Below are 23609 nucleotides of genomic sequence, written 5' to 3'. Positions count from 1 at the left end.
TTTTAAAAGTTCTCAGAAGACACTCCAGTGGTGCTTATCATGAATTGGGCAAAACCTATTAAAACTTAGCCTAACATGTTTCAGATCCTTGAATCCTTGAAAGAAACATCAAAACAATTTTTTTTTATAAAGTGTTTCTCAATGTACATAAGATTTATGTTCATTGCAAATTATGCTAAATCAAATGTTCTGACCATATTTGACTAAGTTTGAAAATGAACTACTTCATTTTGGACATGAGGGAAAAGAATAATAGTCCATTCCTGTTTGCCCATGTTTTTCAAGCTTAACACCAGTGTCACACATACACATTAATTTGTTGTTGAGACAAATACTTCCTGTAGCCAGTTTCGTGCAATATTTTTAATCTCCAGTTATGCATTGTCTAAATTGTATATTAAAATCTTTTGTTTTAGTATCGGCAGCTATGCTTTTATTTCTGAGCACATTTGAATGTAGTGAAAGAGACCCTTCTGGAATGGACATAGACACTGGAGCAGGTGACAAGCAACCTGGTGACCACACTGGTGGAGACAGCACAACAGGTGACCCCACTGGTGATCACACTGGTAAAGAGGGGCCTGGTGACAGCACTGGTGGAGACAGCACAACAGGGGACCCCACTGGTGATCACACTGGTAAAGAGGGGCCTGGTGACAGCACTGGTGGAGACAGCACAACAGGGGACCCCACTGGTGATCACACTGGTAAAGAGGGGCCTGGTGACAGCACTGGTGGAGACAGCACAACAGGGGACCCCACTGGTGATCACACTGGTAAAGAGGGGCCTGGTGACAGCACTGGTGGAGACAGCACAACAGGGGACCCCACTGGTGATCACACTGGCAAAGAGGAGCCTGGTGACGGCACTGGTGGAGAGGAGCCTGCATTGAAAAAGTAAGTTTCCCCTAAGTAACTTTAGGATAATAACATTCTAATGTAGGCTGGTCTCTTCATGAGCACAATATCGAAGTACTTGTTTACTAAAAATCCATGCGCTTTGTTTTTATAGAAAGTTCACCGTTCTTGAAAAGAAAGGGATGACAATACATCAACATTTGGCAAACAAGCTAAATCTTGAGAGAATGAAATTAATGAGAATCGAGAGATTGATTAATGTAGATGACGTGAAGGAACATGTTCTGTGCAAAGAATCAAAATCTGATCTTCTCCATTGTATGATGAAGTAAGACATTATAATTTCAGCTTCATTGTCTCTATAATATTCTTCTCTCTCAATTGGAGATTTAAAATTCAAACTTTTCATTTTGATTGAACTTAGAAAATATTTATTTTTTATCACCCAAACAGATCCCACTCAAACTATTCAGTAGATACCATTGTATTCTGTACCCGCAAAACACAGAAAGGGATTAGATAATATTTAAAATCACTTTTGGGGTCACTTCCGCAAAATTTCATAGGTAACATACAAGGATTCTAGACCAGGACTTTTAACCTATCACAATACTTGTTTTTTTTCACTCACTGTAGTAAATTTCCAAGTAAAATTATATCATTTAAAAATTCTTCTTTAGGAAACTACAACCACAAGTTGGAAAGTGTGTCTTACGAAAAGTGTGTCCAAAGATCTTAGTAAAAGCTGCACTAATGGGAAAAACAGCCGATTTCGAAATTGAGCTTTGTGTGCTATCTTTGTTGAAGTCATATGCTTTGCCAGAATTGAAAGAAAACCTTTTTGAATTTTCAATGTTGACTAAAGCTGCTGCCAAGAAGGGTGAGAGACCAGCATCAAAAGATTTGAAGGTAACAGAGCTTTTTTAATTGTATACAAATCTGCTGATGATGTTACTATGATGGGTTTACTATATTTGAATCAGAGATACTGTTAAAGTAAAAGTCTGGAAATTCCCTCGATGGAAGTAGAATCATTTTACTGCAATTGTGGTATAAATGCCAATTTAGTATTTTTTCACGTACCACGATTGCAGTATACAAGAAATAAAATTGAAAATTCAACCAGATCATAAAATGATTTAAGGCAATGCTTGCCTCTCTCAATAAAGAAATCTGTTTTGAGAATGATTAAGGAACAACAAAATATAAAAAGTAAATTCTTCTTCTATTTTATAGAAAGCTGGCATTTTACAAGGAGAAGTACCTGAAATGATTTCTTGTCTTGCTATAACTGAAGATGAGGAGGAAAAGAAAATCATTGGTATGGTTGAATCGATCCGTGAAAATCTGGCAAAATTGTTCGTTTGCGTCAGAAAAGATGGTATGGAAACACTATTCTATTTACTATAATAAGTATTATCTATATGCTTGTTTGCTTAGGGTATAACATTGTCTAATTTGACAAATTTGTAAATATTTTGGTCGACTGAGCAGTATTCATGTTCTCAATATCATTATTACATAGATTTTTTTATTTCATTCACCTAGCTCCAATTAAAGTTGAAGCAAGAGCTATTGCAAATGGCATCAAGCGATGTTTCGTATTGGATGATGCATCAAATATCAGATTCCAAGCCTTGCCCAATGAGCTTAAGGGTGGTGATGTGGAGCTGTTCTTTGGTGAATTAATGAAGGACAAGGTAATGATATTTTTCGCCACAGAAACTAAGCTGGCACACAACGTTGTTTCAACGTTCATCTAACGTTATAGGGACGTTGTGAACATTAGCTGAAACAATGTTATGTGTAATGTAAGCCATCTATTATGCTAAGTATTCACCCATTTCAGTTCATCATAACATGGCCAATTATTTTAACTTTTTTACTGTATAGATTAGAGTGGTGTAAGAATGTAAATAATTGACCAGTATAGGTCATTTTTGTTGTGGCCTAATATTCATATATAGTAAACACAACATTTTTAAATATCAAAAGTTTAAAAGAAATTGATAGAGAATTTTCTTTTGTTCATTATTTTTAGGAAGGAATGTCTGTCTCAAGTTTAGTCGACAATGAGAAATTTGCCAAAATTGTTTTCAAAATTCTCAAAGTCAAGCAACGGCCAACATGCAAATCAACTTTCTTCCCCATGTTTGTGGCCTTCAAAAAAGCAGATAACAAATGTTTCAACATTGGTGAAATGCTTGAGAAAGATCCCTCTCAATATGGACGTGGAAAATCATCTGTTCTGAAAAAACTAGCTGCCAAAATCCAAAATAAGTTATGCGAGATTGACAGTCCAGAAGAAACTAAAAATAAATCTGGTCTAGCCCTCACTAAAGTTTCAAATGGTTTCAAATACAAATGCAAGGGTGATGCTGATCTGGCAGATATCGTTATTCCAGAAGGAAAAGCTTTACCATTGACTCGTGATTGTTGTTTACAATTTGAAGCACCAGAAAGATCAGCCAGATCTACTGAAGGCGCCAGTAAAGACCTCTCTTTCTCTGCACGTGCCTTTGATGGTACCAGTCAACAAGTGGAAAGAAAAGTACCCATTGATATAACCAAATTTGATACTGATGAAAGTTTCACTGATCACGATTTGGTTGCCGAGGTCTTGAAGGAAAGTTGTAAAGGTGTTTTAGGAGAAGAATGTGGACAAAGAGAACTCCCTTGCCCAGAAGGCGAAGTCAAAGATAGTAAGTTTTCAAATTTGTATTCTTCATGATTCATTGAGAAGAGGTTTAAGGTCGAATTAAAATTTTCGAACTATGATATTTTTCGAACTATGATAATTTTCAAACTATGATAATTTTCGAACTATGATAATTTTCGAACTATGATAATTTTCAAACTACGATAATTTTCGAAATATGATAACCTCTATATTGATATTTTCAGTAACCTTCAGGGGTTAAATTTCCGTATTTTCGGGTCTTTAGGGATACAGGAATAATGACGTAAATTTAGCTTAATCCACATTCTAACAATTTTCCGTTTTTTTCTCCAATACAGAATGTGACGACCTCAAATGCAAGAATGAAGCCAATCTTACCCCACTTGTTTGCGATCGTTTCTGTCCAAATGACAAAATGTACTTGATGAAGAAAGAACAAACACCCAAACTGTTTGAGGAAGATTGTGCTGGCGTTTGCGGTGGTCCAGGCATCGACACCAAATGTGGAACTTGCATTCCAATACCAGATAGAGGTTTGTCACTATTCCGACAAGACATTTTTATATTAAATTCTTTTTATATTGACATTTTTTGCTACAACCCTATCTATCCAGTGTCCCAGCTAAAAATCCATTAGGCTGGGATTTAAAAAATCTAAAATGCACTGATGTTCAAGATGAATTTTTCTCTTCAATTTTTCTTTCCTCGGCCAATCAAAAGGATTAAAAGATTGATACCCTAATAGTTACTGGTCGCTGAGGTTCATAAATCGTTAGTGTTAGTGGAACGACTTTTCTAAAAACGTAATAATATAGTGCAGGGTTTTGAATACAGTTTTTGGTATCTAAAGTCTTATATTATTTCAATCCTTTAGAAGCAATCGAAAAATTGTTCAACGGTTGCGGTATCTGTAAAAATGACGTGAAAGCAGCCGCCGGATGTAACCAAACTGGCCTGAATTTGTTCGAGATATCACCAATGAAAATCATGAAAGGTGACGTCATTGGTTTGAAACTTTGTTTGAATAACGCAGATGCTGGAGATAAATTGTGCAAACTTGTCAATGCTGCCGAGTAAGTTTTGATGCTACAACCTCTCACTAGCGAGTTTATTCTCAACTTCAGTTGAGCTAGAATCTGAGAATGTCTCTCTGTGTGTCCGCAAAAAAACTTTGGGGCAGCCTTGAGACTTTAAAATGGTCGGGTTTATCTAAAATTTACTATTAGCATACTATTTTGCTGATAGTCTTTGTTAGTTGTATAGCGTATTGCAAATCTGAAGCTTTTAATTCACTTTTTTCACAGCAAAACAAAGGTGTTTGATTTGGACAGAGAACGACCTAAAATTGAAACTCGCCCTGATGCGGAACGTGTTGTTGGGTAAGGAAACAGATAATTTCATGTCATGTACACGCTTTCTTTTATAAAAATACACTTTATAAGAATGTCCATGATGAAAATGGCCAAAAAAAATAAGAATAATGCTAAGAATATCACCATCATGGAATTTTTCTACTCAAACTAAGAATGCAATTTTTAGAGCATTTTCAATTATAAGTCACCAATTATCCCCAAGTAAGGCTCACTCCTTTCACAAAAATGCTATTTTATGCTTAAGACGTATGTACTAAATGTTAAGTCTATTCTGAATTAGGATCCTAACCTAAGAATGTTGTAAGAATATTTTAGGATGATTTTCCCAAAAAGTTAAGAATATCCACGATGAAATGGATTTACACCATTCTTATAAAAAAAGCGTGTACATTATTTTCTCATTGTTAAAAGCTCTTCCATCTCAGATGGATTTCCGTCTACAAAGGGGGGAGGGGGTGTTCAGGGGGTACCCGATTCCGCAATACTGCCAATTTCTCCCCCAATTCCCGCCAAGCCATCTGAACAATTCCGTCACCGAAAATTCCTTTGAAATTCGACTGACTGGAAAATCCACACGTAAAATATCGACTCTATCAAGAGATAGCCCCACACCCCGGCACCAGAAACAAATGCTTCTCGAAAGATACTGTTGATCAACATTCATTCATTGGGCTTTTCCAGTTAAAGTCCGTACCCCCCCCCCTGTTGAGGAGGCGATTTTTTCCAGGCGTACTCCTATGGAATTCCAGATAACAAATCCCTGACCCCCCCCTGGAATACCGGGTCTACATGACCCCCTACCCCTATGGAATTCTTTAATCTAAATACACTTTGCCCTAACTTTTTTTAACCCTGTGTAATTTCAAACCTCGGTATAATCATTAATTTTGTTTTCATCTCCATCATACAGCAAAATCAAAAGTGTCAGCTCAGAACGAGAATTGCCACAATGTTTCAAATTGTATGCACCTCTCCAAATCGATGCTGGAAGTTACGATATTGAATGCAAGAGTGGTGACAAATCTATTGCATCTGCTTTGAAATTGGAAGTCGAAGCTCCCAAAAAACCAGTTATCAGTCAACTTGTGTCGCAAGGTCTTGACAAAGAAAAGAGAATCATAAAATGCAAGGTCAGCACTTCTTCTAAATCTCAATTAAGTCATCAAAAATCAAGTCCTTTCAAAGTATTAATTATATAAGCATTGGATTCAGACTTTAGATTTAGATCTATTTTGTAACTAGTTTTCTTGATACCCTATGATACCCTCCTAGTCTTGCAGCTGAGATCAGAAAAAAATTGCAGCTAGTTATCGTGATGTCTGGTACCAACTGCACGACCCCCCTGCTTAAAGATTAATTTTGAGAACATCAAATTCCCCTTTAAAGAATTAGAGAGCATTGAATGTACCATCTTTATCATCCTAAGGGCTTTTGATGCGCAAGCTAAACTGGCGTTTGCGACGACGGGAACCATCTAGTATGATGTTTCTAATTTAGACTCTCAGTAAATAAGGTTACGAAAGTCATTTCTAGGCTGATATTCTAAGGTAAACGTTTTAGCATTATTTCATCGAGTGATGCTGTTCTGCGATCGCTCGTAATTTATGAAAAGACCTATCTTTTATTTCTTAATAGCTCAGTGATTTAGATCCCAAACAAAAATACAAAGCTTGTTACTCGCCATGCTCCAGCGAAAATAAAAAAAGATGTTGCTCATACGAGATCAAAAAAGCGAACTCAGCTGGTGAAAGTTACATCCAATTTGGAAAACTCTTCATCCAACAAGGAATTGATAAACTGAAATTGAAAATCCAAGATCTTTCCGCTAATGGTGTTTCGGATGAGATCGATTTACCGATTGTCTGCAGTGCCGTATTACCAAAGGTCTTGAAATACGGTTTCACTGGCAAAGGTGGTAACTTGGCTGCACAAATCGTTTTCGCTCAAAACTTACCTGATCCATCAAAATGTCCTCAAGCCGATAAATACGAAAGACTGGCCAATAAAAAGAACATGTAAGATAATTTTCTATTCATAAGATTAATTTCACACCCAGCCGACACGCAACGTTATTTCAACGTTTATGTAACGTTCACAACGTCCATATAACGTTAGATGAACGTTGAAAAAACGTTGTCTGCCAGCTGGGTATGTCTTTTGACCTCTACGAAATAATGTTAGAAAGGCTAACATAACAGGCTGGGCGTTTTTTGCTCTCTTCCCTAGGTTTGCAAACAAGGTGAAGGCTTGCTCTAGGGACCACTGTTTTTTTTTCAATTAGGCAAGGAAAACCTTACATTTCTTACATTCTTACATTTTCTGACTTGCAGTTGTCATACTACAAGCGTATCAAAAATGCATCTCTTTATTACATAAAATATTTGAGGTAATTTACACTAATTTTTTCTTGACAGTTTGAAGATCAAAAATTTCCAGATTTCTAATGAAACCGATTCTGCTGGTCTTAAGAAATTCTTTGCTCAGATCCCAACCAAGTGTATCTCTTGCAGTGGTCAAGATGGTCAAATGTTTAAAGTCCCCATGGACAAGGTCAGCGATTGTCCAGCTGAAACCAAAGAAATCGAGCTTAGTAAGTTAAAATTTTTATACGTAATTTAAACCAATAATGGATTCTTCCTAACTTCAACCTCTAAAACTCGTAATTATCCTTAATTCGAACAAGTTTTCTGGTTTCTTCAGTTAAAAATGCCTTATAAACCAATCTCCTTAACTCGAAATTTGCATAATTCGAACAAATTTGTCTCCCCGTGCGTGTTCGAGTTATGGAGGTTCCACTGTAATACAGAGGTTTTGCTTTATTTTTTTGCAATCCGTAGTACGAAGGCAGATCATTCGGCTGCGGTGCGGTAGGTTGTGGGTTCAACCCCCAGCCGGGTCTTAGGACTTGAAATATACCGATGCTTTCTAGACCTGTGATTTCATAACGAATTCGTGTACCAATCACCGTTAATGTGTCATTTGAACAGTGATTGCATATTTGGACGTTAATCGTAGAATCTTTCACGATTTAAGGTCTTTTAGGCCTTTTTGCCATTGGCCCGTCCAAAGTAAATCAACAACTTCCATAGAAGAAACATATGAACGAACAACCAGAAGCTTATGTTATTGATGAACTTTATACTTCAGATATACGAAAGGTTCCACCTGTCAGCCACGACGGAAGTTTCTCAAATCTGGTACGGCGAATGAGGAAATTCAAGCGATTTTACCGACGAAGAGGAAAATTTCGAGTTTTTTTTTGAAAATCTGGTACGGTGGCCGACGTACCTGTCGTATCCGGTGCGTCGTGCATGCCTGTTAAATCAAAACAAATTATTTCTAAAAATATCTCTTATTTCTCCATTCATCAGATTCCTGCATCCAGCGTGTTGCATTCAATGCACGGAAATATTTCAACAAAGTCAACTTGAAAGACATCAAGGGTGTATGGAGTATGGTTGGCAATGATGATATTACTGGAAAGATTGCCGAAAGTACCGGACCCCAAGTTCAGTTCAAGAAACCAGCTGCAATGATTGGTAGCCAGTTCATGAAATATACCTTTAACAACAAAGCAGGAATTCCATGCGTTTTGAACTTCAAAATTGAATTCAAAGATTCGGATTCTAAACCACCCATGTGTAAAATCCAAAGAAAGGATGGTGTCTACTTTGGTAAGTTAATCATCTTTTGTAAATTTTCGTTAGATTTGTCATCTGTTATCTTCCTTAAGTAATTTTATGTAGAAAAACACCTATTAAAGTATTAAAATTAAAGTTTTAAAGGTTCGACTGTTCTTTTACAATTTTTAGGCTTTATTTTCCTAAAAAAGCCTGGTAATGAGTTTTCAAGGAAATGATTTCGCTGTTTTCAAATTTCTGTCTTTCCTACTGTTATTGCAACGACTCCCGACATTTTGACGCCATTCCTACCTTGTAAACTCGAACCCAGCCTCCTACACAGATATCTTATATAAAAAACTATATAGAGCTACTCCGTCCCTATTTGAATCAAAATAATCCTCCATCTTTGATAAGTAGACCATAGTTCGGTGTCGGCAATTTGGTCGATCAAGTCTATCTTTCGCCTCGTCGCTTCGCGCTATTCAGGTTTTTTTGCTTGGTTGAACAAATTGCCGGCAACCGAAGTGCGACTTACTTTCAGCAGAGATGCGCATTATTTTGCTTCATCTGCCGTTGCTTGGGAAATACAGAGTGGCTATATCTAGTGTTTTATATAAGATATCTATGGTCTTCTCGCGGTTATACGAGACACAACTAATTATGATGATTTGATAATTATACGTCAATTCAAAGGTGCGATGATGGACAAATGCGGTAAGAAAGTTGAGAAGCCAGATACGAGCAAATTGGAAGTGATCGAAAGAATCGGTGATGCTGATGAAGTCTTGAAAACGATTGGTGGTGATTTCATTATCAGCAGAGAAAGACAAGATGTTGATGTCGTATGTTTTATTTTCCTTTTCTTCTTCATTTTTATTGTATTTACGATTAACTATCCAAAACATCCAGATTGATCTGATTGGTTGAATCTCGAAATCTATGATGTAAGTGTGCTTAATTAACCAGTCAGCTCTAGTTTAGACGGCACGCTTTTCGCCCTGCCTTTTCTAATTGTTTGAGTAGGCAAAAAGTGGACACAGAGTTGGAGTAAAAATCTTTGATTGCATTGACTTTAGACAGCCAACTTTATGCCCACTTTAATGAACAATTAGAGTAGGTAGGGCGAAAAGTGGGCCGTATAAACTAGAGCTCATTGCTCTGAAAAGCGTTTGATTGCTTAGCGGACTTTTGGATGGTTAGCCGTCCCGTAAGAACGGTATCGTCATTCGGGGCTGAAGTACAACTTCCTGAACTCAGATTCTATTCGGCTCCACTCTAGCGAAAAAAAACCAGGACTCCGGCTAGATGGAAAATAAGTATCACAAAGTTAGTGATATCCTGTACTTTCACTATTTTAAACCCTTCATCCCGAAAAATAGTGGAAAAGTTAGTGTCCTTGAAATGGAATATGAATCGCAAACGGTGGTTGATTATGATTCAATCCCAGGGGAGGGGGCACTCGATTCAAAAACGCCCATTCGTGCGGCCCAAAAGGCCTTTGAAATTGGACCCTTACAGTGCAGAGAAAATTTAAAACCTTAGGGCCTTGGGCCTTACGTACGGTAGGTTGTTTACCTTGAGTGCCCCCCCCTGGAATTCAATCTTCAATACAAGAATTTTAAACAAAAGCCCTTGCAGCCTATCTCACCATTTACCACGATTCTTATCAATTCTTCTTTTTTTGATTTTTTTCCCGCTTTTATACAGAGGAGAGTATTGAAGGTGACAATGGAGAAAGGAGGCGAAACTGCTGTTTGTGAACGCAAAGTCTTCTTGAAGAAACTCAGAAGCAAGAAAATCGTCGCTGGAAAAGGTAAGCTTCCTGAAAATTTTGAAAGACAGGCCCGACGGAACCACCGTAAAAGTGGGGAGACTGAAGGCTCAATATGAGATAAAACTCGCTAGGAATTTGAGAAAAAAATAAGCTGAAATCTCCCCAGTCTCCCCGCTTCTGCCGAACCTGAAAGATATTATTGTTATGTTAGATTGAGTTAACCCAATCTTTGAAAAGTATCTTTGCCGGTATATGGACATAAGACGTACGGCCATGCCTGGAAATAAAAAAGATTTTTTTGGATTGAGTTTGAATAATCCAATGTTGGATAAGTATTTCTTGCCGGGTTTTTAAGGAATACGGCCTTGCTTAAAAGTATGGTAGATGTTTTTCAATCAAAGAGTTCATTCACTTGATACTTTCTTTCATGGCAATTGCACGAAATCAGAAAAAGAGAGCTTTTCCGAAATACCTGTATTGAGACCACGTTTGCACGGAATGATTCCGTTTCACTCCGAAACGAAATGAAGCCATGCTATTGGTTAGAAGTGACCTATAACTTGAATTTAACCAACAGAACGGCTTCATTTCGTTTCGGAGAGAAACGAAACCGTAGTGTGTGAACGTGTTTTGAGAATCCATTGATTTCTAATGTTGTTTTTTTTCATATTTGTGCAGCAAAGATATGCATCGAACGAACAGAAGAGGCTGAACAATCTATCGAAATCAAGCCTGGATTGAAAGATGTTCGCAAACTAGTTGAACTTGACGCTGAAGCTTTTGCTAAATTCTCCTTGACTGTTGGAGAAGAGGTGGGTACTAGGGCGGTTTTTGTACCAGGGCGGTACACGAGGATTTTACCTTGCGCTGTACCAGACTTGTGCTGGCCACTTTTTAAAAAGCACGTATGATAAAAAATGACTGAACGGTCTTCCTTTAAGCAGGGCAACTCTACGCACACTCAAAGCACACATGGCGGACAAAATATCAAGATCTTTTTTATGATATTTCTTTGTAGATCATCCGACCAAATGTTGAAGACAAGGCTTTTAAATTAGATATTTCTGATATTGGGCCTGGTAGTATGTAAGTATTTTTGTTCATAATAAATGTGATTGATGTTGGTATTGAGGCGTTACTCTCTTTTTAGAGAGTCTTGGCCCATTGTGGATTAATTTTGATATGTGAATAAGTTTCTGATCCAATGGTCTAATAATTTTTGTTCATACCCCTCCCTGTCTTGAAGTCTTTTCTTCCATCGAGCTTCATTTAGCGACGTAGCATGAAAGTAGAACATCCAGCTACGGTGCGCAAGGTTGTACCCGTTTAAAACTCCGATCAAAGATGGTGGATATAGTTTAGTTATGGGTTTATAAGATATGTGGTTTCTCTTCCACATCGGGAATTGTAACTTTTCAATGTATCGTCACTTTTTTCGCACCTTTAGCATCAAAGCTGTCATTGACTACGAGGAAAATGACAAGCTTTTAAAACCTTTCACCAAAGTCTTGGAAATCAAAGATGTGGGAGGTTGCTCCAAGAAAGCTTTTACCGAACAATTTCCAAAGGAATGGACTAAAGATGATCAAACTGAGGTTTGTACTACACGTTTTTTCATAATATCATCCAACATTTTGAAGCCTTTGGATGTTCATAGTTCGTTTAAGGCCTAAAAGTGTTCTTAACATTTTCTCTATAATTCGAATCTTTCTTTAATTTGAATAAGATTTTTGGTTCCTTGAAGATCGAATTAGAGAGAGTATTGTATTGTAACTGTATTACTATTAATCCTAGGTTATGAGCAACACAGTACACTTCCGATCAGATGAAGAGGTCACCCAAAACGATGCCACTATCGAAGATTACGAGGAAGACGTCTCCGCTCTCATTTCACCCGAGGACGCTGATGCTGAAAGTTCTGATCAAGCATTGAGAAAACGACGTGATACGGCTGATGCTGACGATGATAGTGAAGAGTCATTCGCTGGTAATTTTTTAGAGTATAGTTTAATGATCCTTTTCCAGCTGCCACAAAACATCGTGAACGTTAAATAAACGTTGAAACAACGTTCTGTACCAGCTGGGTTTCTTATGAAGAAGGGAATACTATACTGTTCAATGTTACAAGCTCTTCCGTCACATCAAAGAATATAAAGAACCTTATTTTGTTTCAAAATTCTGCATAATTCACAAACATTTCAAGGACTTTACTAATAGACCTTTTCATAAATTACGTCACGAACATCACTTGCCTCGTTTTGAAACTATTACCAAGGTGATTAACTCCCAGAGGATTTTATTGAAATTACTTTCTATTCATAGAAAAGTTATTTAATGTCTCAAGGGACATAATAACCATGGTAGTTGTTTGAATACGAGGCAAGTGATGTTCGTGACGTAATTTATGAAAAGGTCTTTCTATTTTTAGTCTTAGACGTACCTTTGACCGCTGTGTTTTGTATTTTTTTTAACGAAACAAAGTTCACCTAAAAAATGATAGAATGAAAGACTTGTAATAGTTTCGACACAAAATTGAAATAAATTGGAATAAATATAATTATAGTTCTAGAAATAAATTTGACTATTGAATTAATGATTTTGTCAAAAATAATATTTTAACTCAATTTGATTATTTTGATACTCTCATCATTATAGCCGAGCCAGAACCAATCGCTAACAAATTCCGTTTGGCTGTTAAAAAGATCAAAAATGGATTATTTGCAATCAGTGCTGAAATTGACAAAGCTGATCTCTTGGAGAAAGTTCGTTACCCGATGGTGTTGAATGTCAAAGATAAGAAGAAGAAGATCTCTTTCTTGAAGAAAGGAAAACCACATGGTCAGTGTCATTGTTATTTTGAAATACGAGACGCTTTTTGTTGATATATGTATACCGTAAATCCTCAAATAAGCGCCCTGCTTGAATAAGCGCCCCCTTTTAGTTAAAATAATTTTATAAGCGCCCCGCGCGAATAAGCGCCCCCATTTGAATGAGTGCCCCCTCCAGGGAGGGGCGCTTATTCGAATATTGTTATTGATTGAATAAGGTATTGAGTAGATACTTGTGTCTTCAAAAGAAAGAAAGTGATTAAGTGAAAATGATAGAAATTGTCAATTGGATTTTTCCAATTTTTCTTTTATTCATCCTTTTTTGAAAAATCAACTCTTTGAAACAGTTGAGTTTAAGCAGATTCCAAATTTGTTGATATATGAATTTCTGAAATAAAAGAATAAGCGCCCCGCTCGAATAAGCGCCCCCCTTAGAGCCTGAAAAATTAAATAAGCGCCCGGGCGCTTATTCGAGGATTTACGGTATGTATTTTTCTGCGATTGACACGGTTAGCCTCTAATTTGGAGGATGACGGTTAACACTTTTACCGTTCTCGATTTTACTGGTAAGAACTGCAAGTTGTTCCAAATCGCTTCAGTCAATCTGCGCTCCTCAAAAGTGCAAACACAAAACTCGCTATTTTTCCATTGGAAAATTGTGTTTTAAATTATAGTGAGGGTGAGCAGTTCCGTGCATCAAATATAGCTTTTAGCTTAACCTCGTATTTAGTATTCCTTTGGTTGCCCTGTGAATTTGTGACCAAAAATTTATTTGAAATTTCTTGTTCATAGTTTCCATTGCTATTGATCCCGAAGAAAACGGAGAAGCTTCCGAAACTGAATTCTCTTGGTTCGTGGATACCGACCGTGACACACTTTGTAAATCGAAACTCATTCAAGATGAAGGACTTGATGGTGCAAAGAAGAAAGCCAGATCTTTGACTGATGCTTCATCAGCTACTGAAGTCAGCTTTGGAACTATCCCATCAAGTAAGTCCGTTGACTCAGTTGATATAAATTTGCAACCCGTGTATTAAAGCTTCAAATTTGACTATCCTGGGTTTACAAGCATCTAGGTAGACACGCAGCCCCTGAAAACATATCAGATGGGATGCGTGCAGCCTAATTTCATCGGGGGCCATCACCATCTACCATGTTTTAATATATTTCTAGCTGACGTGATTGCAGGTAAAGCTAAAGTGGAAGTGACCTGCATTGAAGCTCCTGATGAAGAGGCTGAAGCAGAAGCTGAAGGAAGTGAAGAAGAAGAAATCGAAAGTGGTGCGTCCTTTTTCCTTTCATTTCATTAGATTTCTTTTATTTTTTAGGGTTGATAACATTGACCTTTATATACTCTGGACCAATTTTCCCAAGCCTGGTAAAGCAAAATCTTTGCTCGGAGTGGTACCCTAATGGCGGCACTACTCAATAGCGGTGTAAATGCATCGAGAGTGCTTGGTCTACTTTTCCTCAAATTCTTTTGATGATGTAGCGCCGTTAGATGTTAATTTTTAACATTGCAATGGCTTCTTCTCGGGTACCAATTCCAAAAAAACTCCAATCAAAGATGGCGGATATAGCTTCTTGGTCCAGGGATATAATAAAGGTCAGTGGTTGATAAGGGGTAGTTTGATAATTCAATAAGTAAATACTTGTGACATGCGGATCCCGGTACAGGAGTGGTCTTTTATTATGCTAGTGACACTTAAAGGGACATAAAAGTACTGACGAAGTTTGTAAACAAACCGTATGCAGCGGGATACAAAATCAAAACAAATGTCATATGTCAAAATAAAAATCAAAACAAATATGGCTGATTTTGATTGTTTCAATTGTTTTACAAGTTTGTTTTAGACACGTGACTTTAATTGTTCTCTTTAATTACACGCAATGTTTACATGCATTTTACTACTTTTATGTCCCTTTAATGGTTTAACATCAGTGTAGTCTTTGTAACTCTTTCGTTTTCTTCTCAGCAGACGATGAAGATATTGATGAAGATGAATCCTTGGAAGAGGAAGATGACGAAGAAAAATACAAAATCGATGAACGTAAAGTCAAAGCAGGTAAAGCTACCAGAAAAATCAAGGAATTTGACGTTGCGCCAAGTACCAAACCTAGAAGTGAAGAATTATCCTCGGCACAAGACAAAGTACAACAAATGATTGAAAACCGTAATATGGAAGGCGCTGCATGTAAGTTCAACGCCATGTTTTTTTCTTTATAAGCATAACTTTTATAGGCATTTGCAGGCTCAGGTTTTTGGTACCTAAAAACGGCTCTTTTGTTTAAGAACAATAGAATGCTAAGCATAATGCGAGAATGTTATAGTTCAAAGTTAAAAAATTAAAAAAAACAAACTTGTACCACCTACCTTTTTGTTTTCACGAACTACTGTTTACCTTTGATGGTTGTGACTAAATATTTTCCCCTTTTTCCATGAAAAGTGCATTTCTTTTAGCCTATACTAGACGTCACCCGCGTTTTTTCTACGCGATTAACTTCTATTCCACTTTGCGACTTTTTCGAATGTTTTGAGTAGCCCAGGTTTTCGGTCTCCAAAGATTCGATTTTTTGACGTCACTTTAAACTTTTGAGGCCTTTGCAGTAGGAAAAAATCAAATTTGCGTCACAAAACACTTGAAAGGTTTCCATTTTTCAAAAGTGGAACTCAATAAGAAACAAGATGAAAACTCCCGGTTTTTAGTGAGGCGCTCGCTACATTTCTTTCGGATTTTGAGAGTTTTTGGTGTATTCATGATATGCACCACTGGAGAGTCAAAATTCAGTCAAAATTTTCCACCCAATACGTCACTTAAACAGAAAAAGTGACGTATTGGGTAGAACAAAAACAGAAAAGTTGCATAATTTCGTGAAGTCATTGCATATTATGAATACTGCTCCACATTTTTTTTAACAGTTCAAACTTTTAACTTGTTCATACTTTTATAGCGAGTCAACAATCGTCAACTGATTTGGTTGAAGCATCTAGCTCAGCATGTTCCTTAGTCATGGAAGATGGATTGGATCTAGCTATAGATCTTGATGCGGATGTTTCTGAAGCTACCAAAATGGAAACAATCAAGAAGGCTGTTAAAAAGACATGTGAATCTGATGATCTCGGTGGAAAGAGCAAAGCTCTAAAGATCAAAGCTAGTGAGCTTTTCGTAAGTGGGCTTGATTTTCAAACTTCCCGAATCGACATGTTTCTTCTACTAAAGACTTTTATTTTGTAGCTCTATTATAAAATCCTTGTTGTTTTTTCTATCATGTTATTTACCTATGGTAAACATTAACCAACAACTTTATCAACCAAAAACCTGGCCAATATACCTATGGTAAACATTAACCAACAACTTTATCAACCAAAAACCTGGCCAATATCTAGCTGGCACACAACGTTGTTTTAACGTTTATCTAACGCTATTTGGACGTTTTGAACATTAGATAAACGTTGAAACAACTTTGTGTGTCGGCTTGGTATCTAGCCTAAGCATATCAAGACTTATTAGCCTTTTTGGCTACCTTTTTGTTAGCTTTGAATGGGCTTTTCCAGAAAATTTCTTTACCTGCACTGTTACCCCTGGATATCCTACTTTATTAGTAAAGACTGGATATCCACTCTTAAAAATATGCTCAACCCCTGGATATCCTGTCTTATAAAGATACTTACCCCTGGATATCGTATTTTTTACTTAAAAAGACACTTTACCCCCCTGGATATCCACTTTCGAATAGAAATCATTAACCCCCTGGATATCCGATATCCTCAACAGGGGGGAGGGGCACGGACTGTTTCTGGAAAAGCCCATTAAACCGTTACATAAATACATTTCAGAAAGCCAAGCAGAAAGATGAATCAGATGACGTTGTTGATAATGGAAAACGTAAACGTAAGAGAAGAGCTATCGATGATGAATCTACAACAGAATCCGATTTGAAATCTGATGATGAGGTATAGCGTCTACACTATAAGCCATTTCACAGTCGCAAAGCGTAATGGATAATTTAGGACCACTGTGTGCTAATGACGACTTCCAAAGTTTTGAAAAATTATTGTATCATACTAACGGGAAGCCGTTATCGGGGCGCAATCAGTCCTGATTACCCATGATTCATTTCGACTTTGAAATGGCCTATTAAACCTTTAACCAATATATCCCTTGGCAAAGCTATATCCGCCATCTTTTATCGGAGATTTTTTGAAAGTGGTATCCGCAAAGGAGCCTTTGCAATGTTAAAAATTAACGTTTAACGGCGCTACATCGTCAAAAGGATTCCAGGAAAAGTAGATCTAGCGCTGTCCATGCATTTATTGAGTAGTGATACTGTTAGAGGGTACCACATTCAAAAAAATCTGATCAAAGATTTCGCTTGGCCTGGATTAAGTACGTAAGTCTGCGACCGCAGTCGGAGGCGACCCGAAGGCTCCTCTTTCGATAGCTATCTTCCCGAAGGTAGGGGAGGGTGCCACTCTTTCTCCCTGGATTGTTCCACTTACCCTTGATCCTTCTCTTAATTGCTGAGCTTCAAGCAGAGAGGCATCAAGTACCATTTTGGGAATCTTTGGTATGACCCCACAACCTTGCGAACCGTAGCCGAATACTCTACCACTGCACTACGGTCGGGATTAAGAAACCTTCGATTCGAACCGCGAACCCCCGGTTTAAGACGCTGACGCCCTAGACCACTTGACCATTGCTCCTAAATTAACGATCTCTTCTTATGCAAATGTCTTTTCTTTCGTTTTCAGATTTCTGGATTCGTCGAAACACATGACAATACTCTTTTCCCTATCACCTACGATAACACCAGTATTTCAGGTCGGCAGAATTTCATCGATAACCTTGACATCTATTCCCGATCTATTGTTGGTGTTATGGAGCAAGGAACTCCGTTGGAATATGCTGCTTCAAAGATCTGTATGGCTGGATATCGTTCTTTCGATATGACATTCTTTGGTCACAATGCTTGCAATGAAACTGTGGAATATTCAGTGACCAGTAGTGGTACTGATTACTCTGAATGGCAATGTAATGATATCAGTGAAGATCTATGTTCCGGTGTGTTTGCTGTCATCACCCAGGTATGTGCACTCTTGGTTATTTCTTTTGAAATCGAAGGAGTTTGGTGATTTATTTGTTGATATGCGCAATTTATCCGCAAATACGTGTTTGGTCTATCAGTGAGACTCGGATAAGCAAGCATGTTGTGGTCATCAGAGTGCTCAAAACACTTATCAACTAAAGATACGATCCTGTCGACGCACTGGACTTACGAAAGTACCGGGCGCGAATGTCCGGTCTTCAATAAGATAACTTTTACCTCCGTACAATCCATACACTGGACGCACTCAAGTATGTCCGGTGTTTAAACGTTCACCATAAAAATACCGGGCAGCCGTCTCTGGCGTAATTTAAATAAAACAACGGACAGTCCGGTGCGTAAGCAGGGTCATTTTAAAATCTCTTTGTTCATGCGCAATTTATAGACAAAAATATACATGATTTTTAGTGCGATTCATGACTCTATACTTCTTGAAATAACCTTCTTCCCTTCCATACAGTTTCATAACTTTTTCCCCTTCCATACACACAAATAGGTTGATGAGGATTTATACAGTGCAGACGAACCTGAAGAAGCCCAAACATTCGTCACGTCCATCAACGCCCTCCGTTTGATGAACCCCACCCAAGAAACTGAATATCCAATCATCAGTGATAATCAAGTTGACGTCTCTTTTACGTTCACAATTGAACCACGAAACGAGAATGCATCTGGAATCGCCGTAAGTTTATATTTCATATTCGCTATGATGCTTATTCACATGAACGTAAAATCTTACTTAAGACCTTACGGAAAATCGTTCGTAAGGCTGCTTTATTATTTTTCACTGAAGATTACAATCCGGGATGGCATGAAACTTTGAGTGTGACGAAATTAACTTAAAACTCGTTTTCTTTTCTTTAGTTCCCGATAAAGTTTTCCCTAAAAAACTAAATCCAAAATGATCCCTTCAAAAGGGGTTTAAAAATGTTTGCACGCTTCTATCATTTTATTTTATACTAGTTCCCGGTAAAGTATTTCCCTAAAAAACTAAATCCAAAATGATCCCTTCAAAAGGGGTTTAGTAATGCTTGCACGCTTCTATTATTTTATTTTATACTAGTTCCCGATAAAGTATTTCCCTTAAAAACTAAATCCAAAATGATCCCTCCCAGGGGTTTAGTAATGTTTGCACAATTCTATTATTTATGTACCTCTTATTCTCACAGTGCCAAAAATTCACCGATAGTGCTTGGGACCGATCTGGTTGTACGACCAATAAGGACAGCGATACGAGAGTCACGTGTACATGTTCAGGATCTTTGGGACACGGTATCGCAATCTTAACATTGTCGGAAGCAGAAGAAGCAGATATTCTCATCGAACAGGTATAATTATAATAATCAAATTTTACGACCGCCTTTATCGTAGGCATTGTCGGGATGGAACCACAATCATGCACAAAATATTTGAGCCCAAGGGGATTTTCATGTGAAATTTTAAACACAAATGATTTCTAAGCGCGTTAAACTAAAGTTGGAAAGTAGAATTTTAACTCTGAGTTTTAACATGAGGTTTAAAACTTACGACCTTAGGATTTCAGGATTTAAAAACTCAAATTTGTTCCAATAGGGCTTGGAATATAGCCTAGAAGCCACTGAACCCCTCTAAAATCGAAATATTCAATGAAAGGAAAGTGGAAGTGCTAAAATAGCATCTCTCGCCCGAACTTTAAATTCTGAGAAACGTTAAAATACACGAAAATCTCAATATATTTTGAACATGATTGCAGTAGCGTGGTGGCAGGTGGGTGGCAGGGTGGAGCAGTGGCGTCGACCCACCACGCTACTGTTGGAACAGTATTTCTCTACCCAACAAGGCTTACTTTATGTTTGTGAGAGACTATATTCCATACCAGATCTCCCTCATTTTCTTGTAAAAACTGTTTTTATTGTACTCTTTTTTATAAGAATCAGCAAGTTAAACCAGTTACAGATTACAAATGATTATCGTACATATACAAGGTTGCCTTAATTAAAAAAAAATCGTGACAAAATTTTGTCGGCAAAAAAAAACAACGTTATATGTCAACTTTTAACCGACGAATACTTTTACTGATAAGTAAGTAAGTCTGCGACCACAGTCAGAGGCAAACCGAAGGCTCCTCTTTCGATAGCTTTCTCCCTGGATTGCTCCACTCACCCTTGATCCTTCTCTTAATTGCTGAGCATCAAGCATAGAGACATCAAGTACCATTTTGGAAATCTTTGGTAAGACCTGGCTGGGGGTTGAACCCACAACATTGCGAACCGTAGCCGGATGCTCTACCACTGCACTACGATCGCTTTTACTGATAAGTTATATTTTTTAGTTTGAATGGTTCAATGACAGTGACTTTTATTTACTTTACTAGGCCCAGCCAACAACTACTGCTGCTCCGATCACCACTGTCGCGCCCACCGACGCCAACATGGTCGAAGAAACAACGGATTCATCAAGTGAGAATACCGAAAACTCGTATACTACCGAAGGCGAAGGCGGATATACTACCGAAGCAGGAAACACGGGCGGTGAAACTACATCCGCCTCTGAAGGTGGAAGCGAGGGTGGAAGCGAGGGTGGAAGCGAGAATGGCAGCGAGGGTGGCAGCGAGGCACCAGCACCCAAATTCTATAAACATATCGAGTATGCTTATGAAGCAAACTTTAATACTGTAACGGCTAGCGATCCTGAAGCACAAACAAAAATCTGTGATCAAACACGTATCCCGCTCGATGTTCCAGCCGAAGACTTCAGAGACTGTAGAATCCGTGAGGGAAGCATCATTGTCTCTTTCACTCTCTACCAATCAGACGCTGATGGAAACGATACGTTGGATACTCTCAAAAGTAAAGTATTCGCCGGTGAAATGACAATCACTATTGGCTCAGAAACATACACTGCTAAACAAGATTCCATTGTTGCCGAAGGAAAAGCACATCCAAAACCCGTCGCCCAAGAAGATGACGATGATTCGACTGTTATTATTGTCGTCGTTGTCGTATTAATCCTCCTTATCGTGGTTGTTGTCGTCGTTGTTTTCTTCTACATGAAAAGCAAACAAAACCAAAACAACAAGGTGAGCTATTAAAGGGTTTTTTTGTTACATCGGAGTCTCTTTAACTCGAACATCTTATAACTTCAATATCTCCTTAACTCGTATAAGTTTTTCAAGTTTTGTCCCTTCAGTTAACTATGCCTTACTCCATATCTCAAAACTCCATAACTTGAACAAATTTGTTTTCCCTGCGTATTTCCGCAATGTATGATCGAGAAATGTAATTCCCAACAAAGGATCTAACCTTGAATTTTAGTAGTGATACGCTTGCAATATTTCATTTTTCTCAATTCTTTTTTCTATTTTTTATCTCACAGGTTGACCCTAACGATGATTATCAAAAATTGGGCCGAAGAGATTCACCTCCAGGTACGAGTTAGGCTTTTTCTTATTTAGATTTATTTAAAGAGACAAGGTTTGAGATTTGCCTACGTTCCGAGGAAAAGCTCAAAAGATTTTAACTTATTTTCCAAAATCGAAATATTCAAGTTTTTTCCAAGAAAACATTTTAACGTAGTTGGGCAAAAATACTTGCAGGACTTTAGAAAGTTTATGCACGAAACTCAAACCATCTGATAACTGAGAGAGGTCGCCTCCTACAGATTCGAACGTTTTCTTCTGTAATGTCGCAAATGGGCCAAATTTCAAAAGCTATCTTAGGATCCTCTTCATCTTTAATAATGAAATTTGTGACGGGTCGTTGCAAATGAAGCAGTTGCTAAGGTAATTTAAAGACCTTTTTCTATTTTTTGACCATTTTTTACATTTTTAGTTCGATCACCTGCTGGAATCGAGAATCCAGTCTATGATCAACAATAAACGAACATCACTCAAAAAAACGAATGATCAAACCATTGATTCGTTTTAAAATCGATTCGTTAACAAAATCGAGTGAATCGGTTGCAAGATTTGTTGCAATGGCAAGAACGAAACTTTTTAACAACGGTTTGTTGAAATTGTTTTTTAGATTTTTTAATATTTATATTTTATTTATTTATTTATTAATTTATTTTATTTATTCATTTTATTGTCATTTATCCTATTATTATTTGTTTTATTTCCTGTTTTACTAAATTTTTGTCACTTTACGCAAATAACGTTTTTCGGCTTCCGTAATTTTTGATTAACAAAAATCGCAACACTTTCAAGGTTTTGACTGATTATTATTTTTCGCTTATTTATATTTATCGTTTATTGATATTTTCTTATCTTTTGTCTTTTCATTCGACTCGGCGTAATGCATAATGCCCAAACAACATAACTTATTGAAATTTTTGATTTTCTTCAATTATTTATTTAGTTTCATTTTCTGTTTATCTTCTTTTCGCCCTTCTTTTTCTGATTTTCGACTTATTATTTTAGTAGACCTTTTTCTTAAGATAATTGCTATCCTTTCAATTTTCTTCTTCTTTTTTTAGTATTATCATTTTTGAATAATCGATTTTTGATTTATCTCTGATTATATTTTTTATCATAATTTTATTATTTTTTCTTTAAGTCTTAATTACCTTGTAAATTTTATTGTACATTTTTTATAATTTTTTAATTATTAATTTTTATCATTAATTTTTATCATTTTCTTTACATTGTTTTTGTTTATAATTATTCTATTGCTTTATGATTGACATTATTTATTCGCTTAATGCAAATTAAATTTTGAATTTAATCCGTAGATTGTAAATTTTCATGCACTAAAATCATTTAAAACCTTTTTTAACAACACAACGCACCACCTTTTAATAGATAGTGTAAACATTTTTAAACACATTTTGATGAAGAAAAAAAAACGAAAAAAAAATACGCACAAAACGTACAATGTAATACGAAAACCTAACTTCCCTCATTTAAAAACAAGTTCTAATCTTAAAATTCATTGATTAATTTGTAATTAAATTAATTTGTAATTAACTCCCCCAAAAAGTTGGTTGGCTGTTGGTTAATCTTTAAATGTAAAGTCATATTAAAGTAATTTTAACTATTGGTTCTAAATATCTTTAGTCCAGTTTTCAAGCTATCACAAACCAATTCAATGTTCCTCGAGAAGTAGGATAATTTTTTTTTAAATATGCACAGAATGCTTGATTGTAGGTTTGGTATCGTTATCTTTTGCTAACTTCATCCTCATCCTCATTTTTTTGAATTTTTTCTGAGAACCAGTAAACTTTCAGTAAACTAATTGTTCTTATTCTGTTCTTGATTTCAAGTTTCAAGGTAAATTTCAGGATTCTGTTAACTTTATTCCCATTTTGAGAGTTAAGGCCTTAATTTGCTAAAAATTCAGCTATTCCAGGCTGAGGATTGTTATTATTTTGTAATCCTTTTCTTGCCTC

The 23609-nt window shown here is 36.9% G+C and overlaps 1 protein-coding gene across 1 annotated transcript; it reads left to right on the top strand.

Moving 5' to 3' along the window:
* Positions 1 to 422: 422 nt before the first annotated feature.
* LOC136811463 (uncharacterized) lies at positions 423 to 22226 on the top strand. The gene is made up of 31 exons (XM_067068074.1): positions 423 to 897; positions 1013 to 1186; positions 1539 to 1767; positions 2095 to 2239; positions 2407 to 2558; positions 2900 to 3560; positions 3877 to 4071; positions 4413 to 4611; positions 4843 to 4917; positions 5822 to 6041; positions 6547 to 6926; positions 7326 to 7501; positions 8283 to 8585; positions 9228 to 9376; positions 10242 to 10347; positions 10987 to 11120; positions 11327 to 11394; positions 11756 to 11903; positions 12103 to 12295; positions 12964 to 13146; positions 13929 to 14126; positions 14310 to 14417; positions 15116 to 15331; positions 16089 to 16303; positions 16975 to 17091; positions 17890 to 18222; positions 18739 to 18924; positions 19412 to 19570; positions 20596 to 21300; positions 21597 to 21648; positions 22052 to 22226. The coding sequence occupies exons 1-31, from the start codon at positions 428 to 430 to the stop codon at positions 22096 to 22098; spliced, it is 6696 nt and encodes a 2231-aa protein (XP_066924175.1). The 5' UTR covers positions 423 to 427; the 3' UTR covers positions 22099 to 22226.
* The last annotated feature ends 1383 nt before the right edge of the window (positions 22227 to 23609 follow it).

The sequence above is a fragment of the Clytia hemisphaerica genome, unplaced genomic scaffold (assembly GCF_902728285.1).
Source record: "Clytia hemisphaerica strain Z4C2 unplaced genomic scaffold, Clytia hemisphaerica genome assembly, whole genome shotgun sequence".
Classification (NCBI taxonomy): domain Eukaryota; kingdom Metazoa; phylum Cnidaria; class Hydrozoa; order Leptothecata; family Clytiidae; genus Clytia; species Clytia hemisphaerica.
The sequence above is the reverse complement of the archived record's forward strand: the minus strand, read 5'-3'. Positions and strand labels throughout refer to the sequence as shown.

What these genes read in the sequence shown, in the direction of transcription:
- LOC136811463 (XM_067068074.1), top strand. Translation starts at nt 428, where the DNA reads ATGCTTTTATTTCTGAGCACATTTGAATGTAGTGAAAGAGACCCTTCT. An exon ending in AAACTTGTCAATGCTGCCGA is followed by an intron (nt 4,612 to 4,842) that starts GTAAGTTTTGAT and finishes CTTTTTTCACAG; the next exon opens with CAAAACAAAGGTGTTTGATT. An exon ending in CTAAAGATGATCAAACTGAG is followed by an intron (nt 11,904 to 12,102) that starts GTTTGTACTACA and finishes TATTAATCCTAG; the next exon opens with GTTATGAGCAACACAGTACA.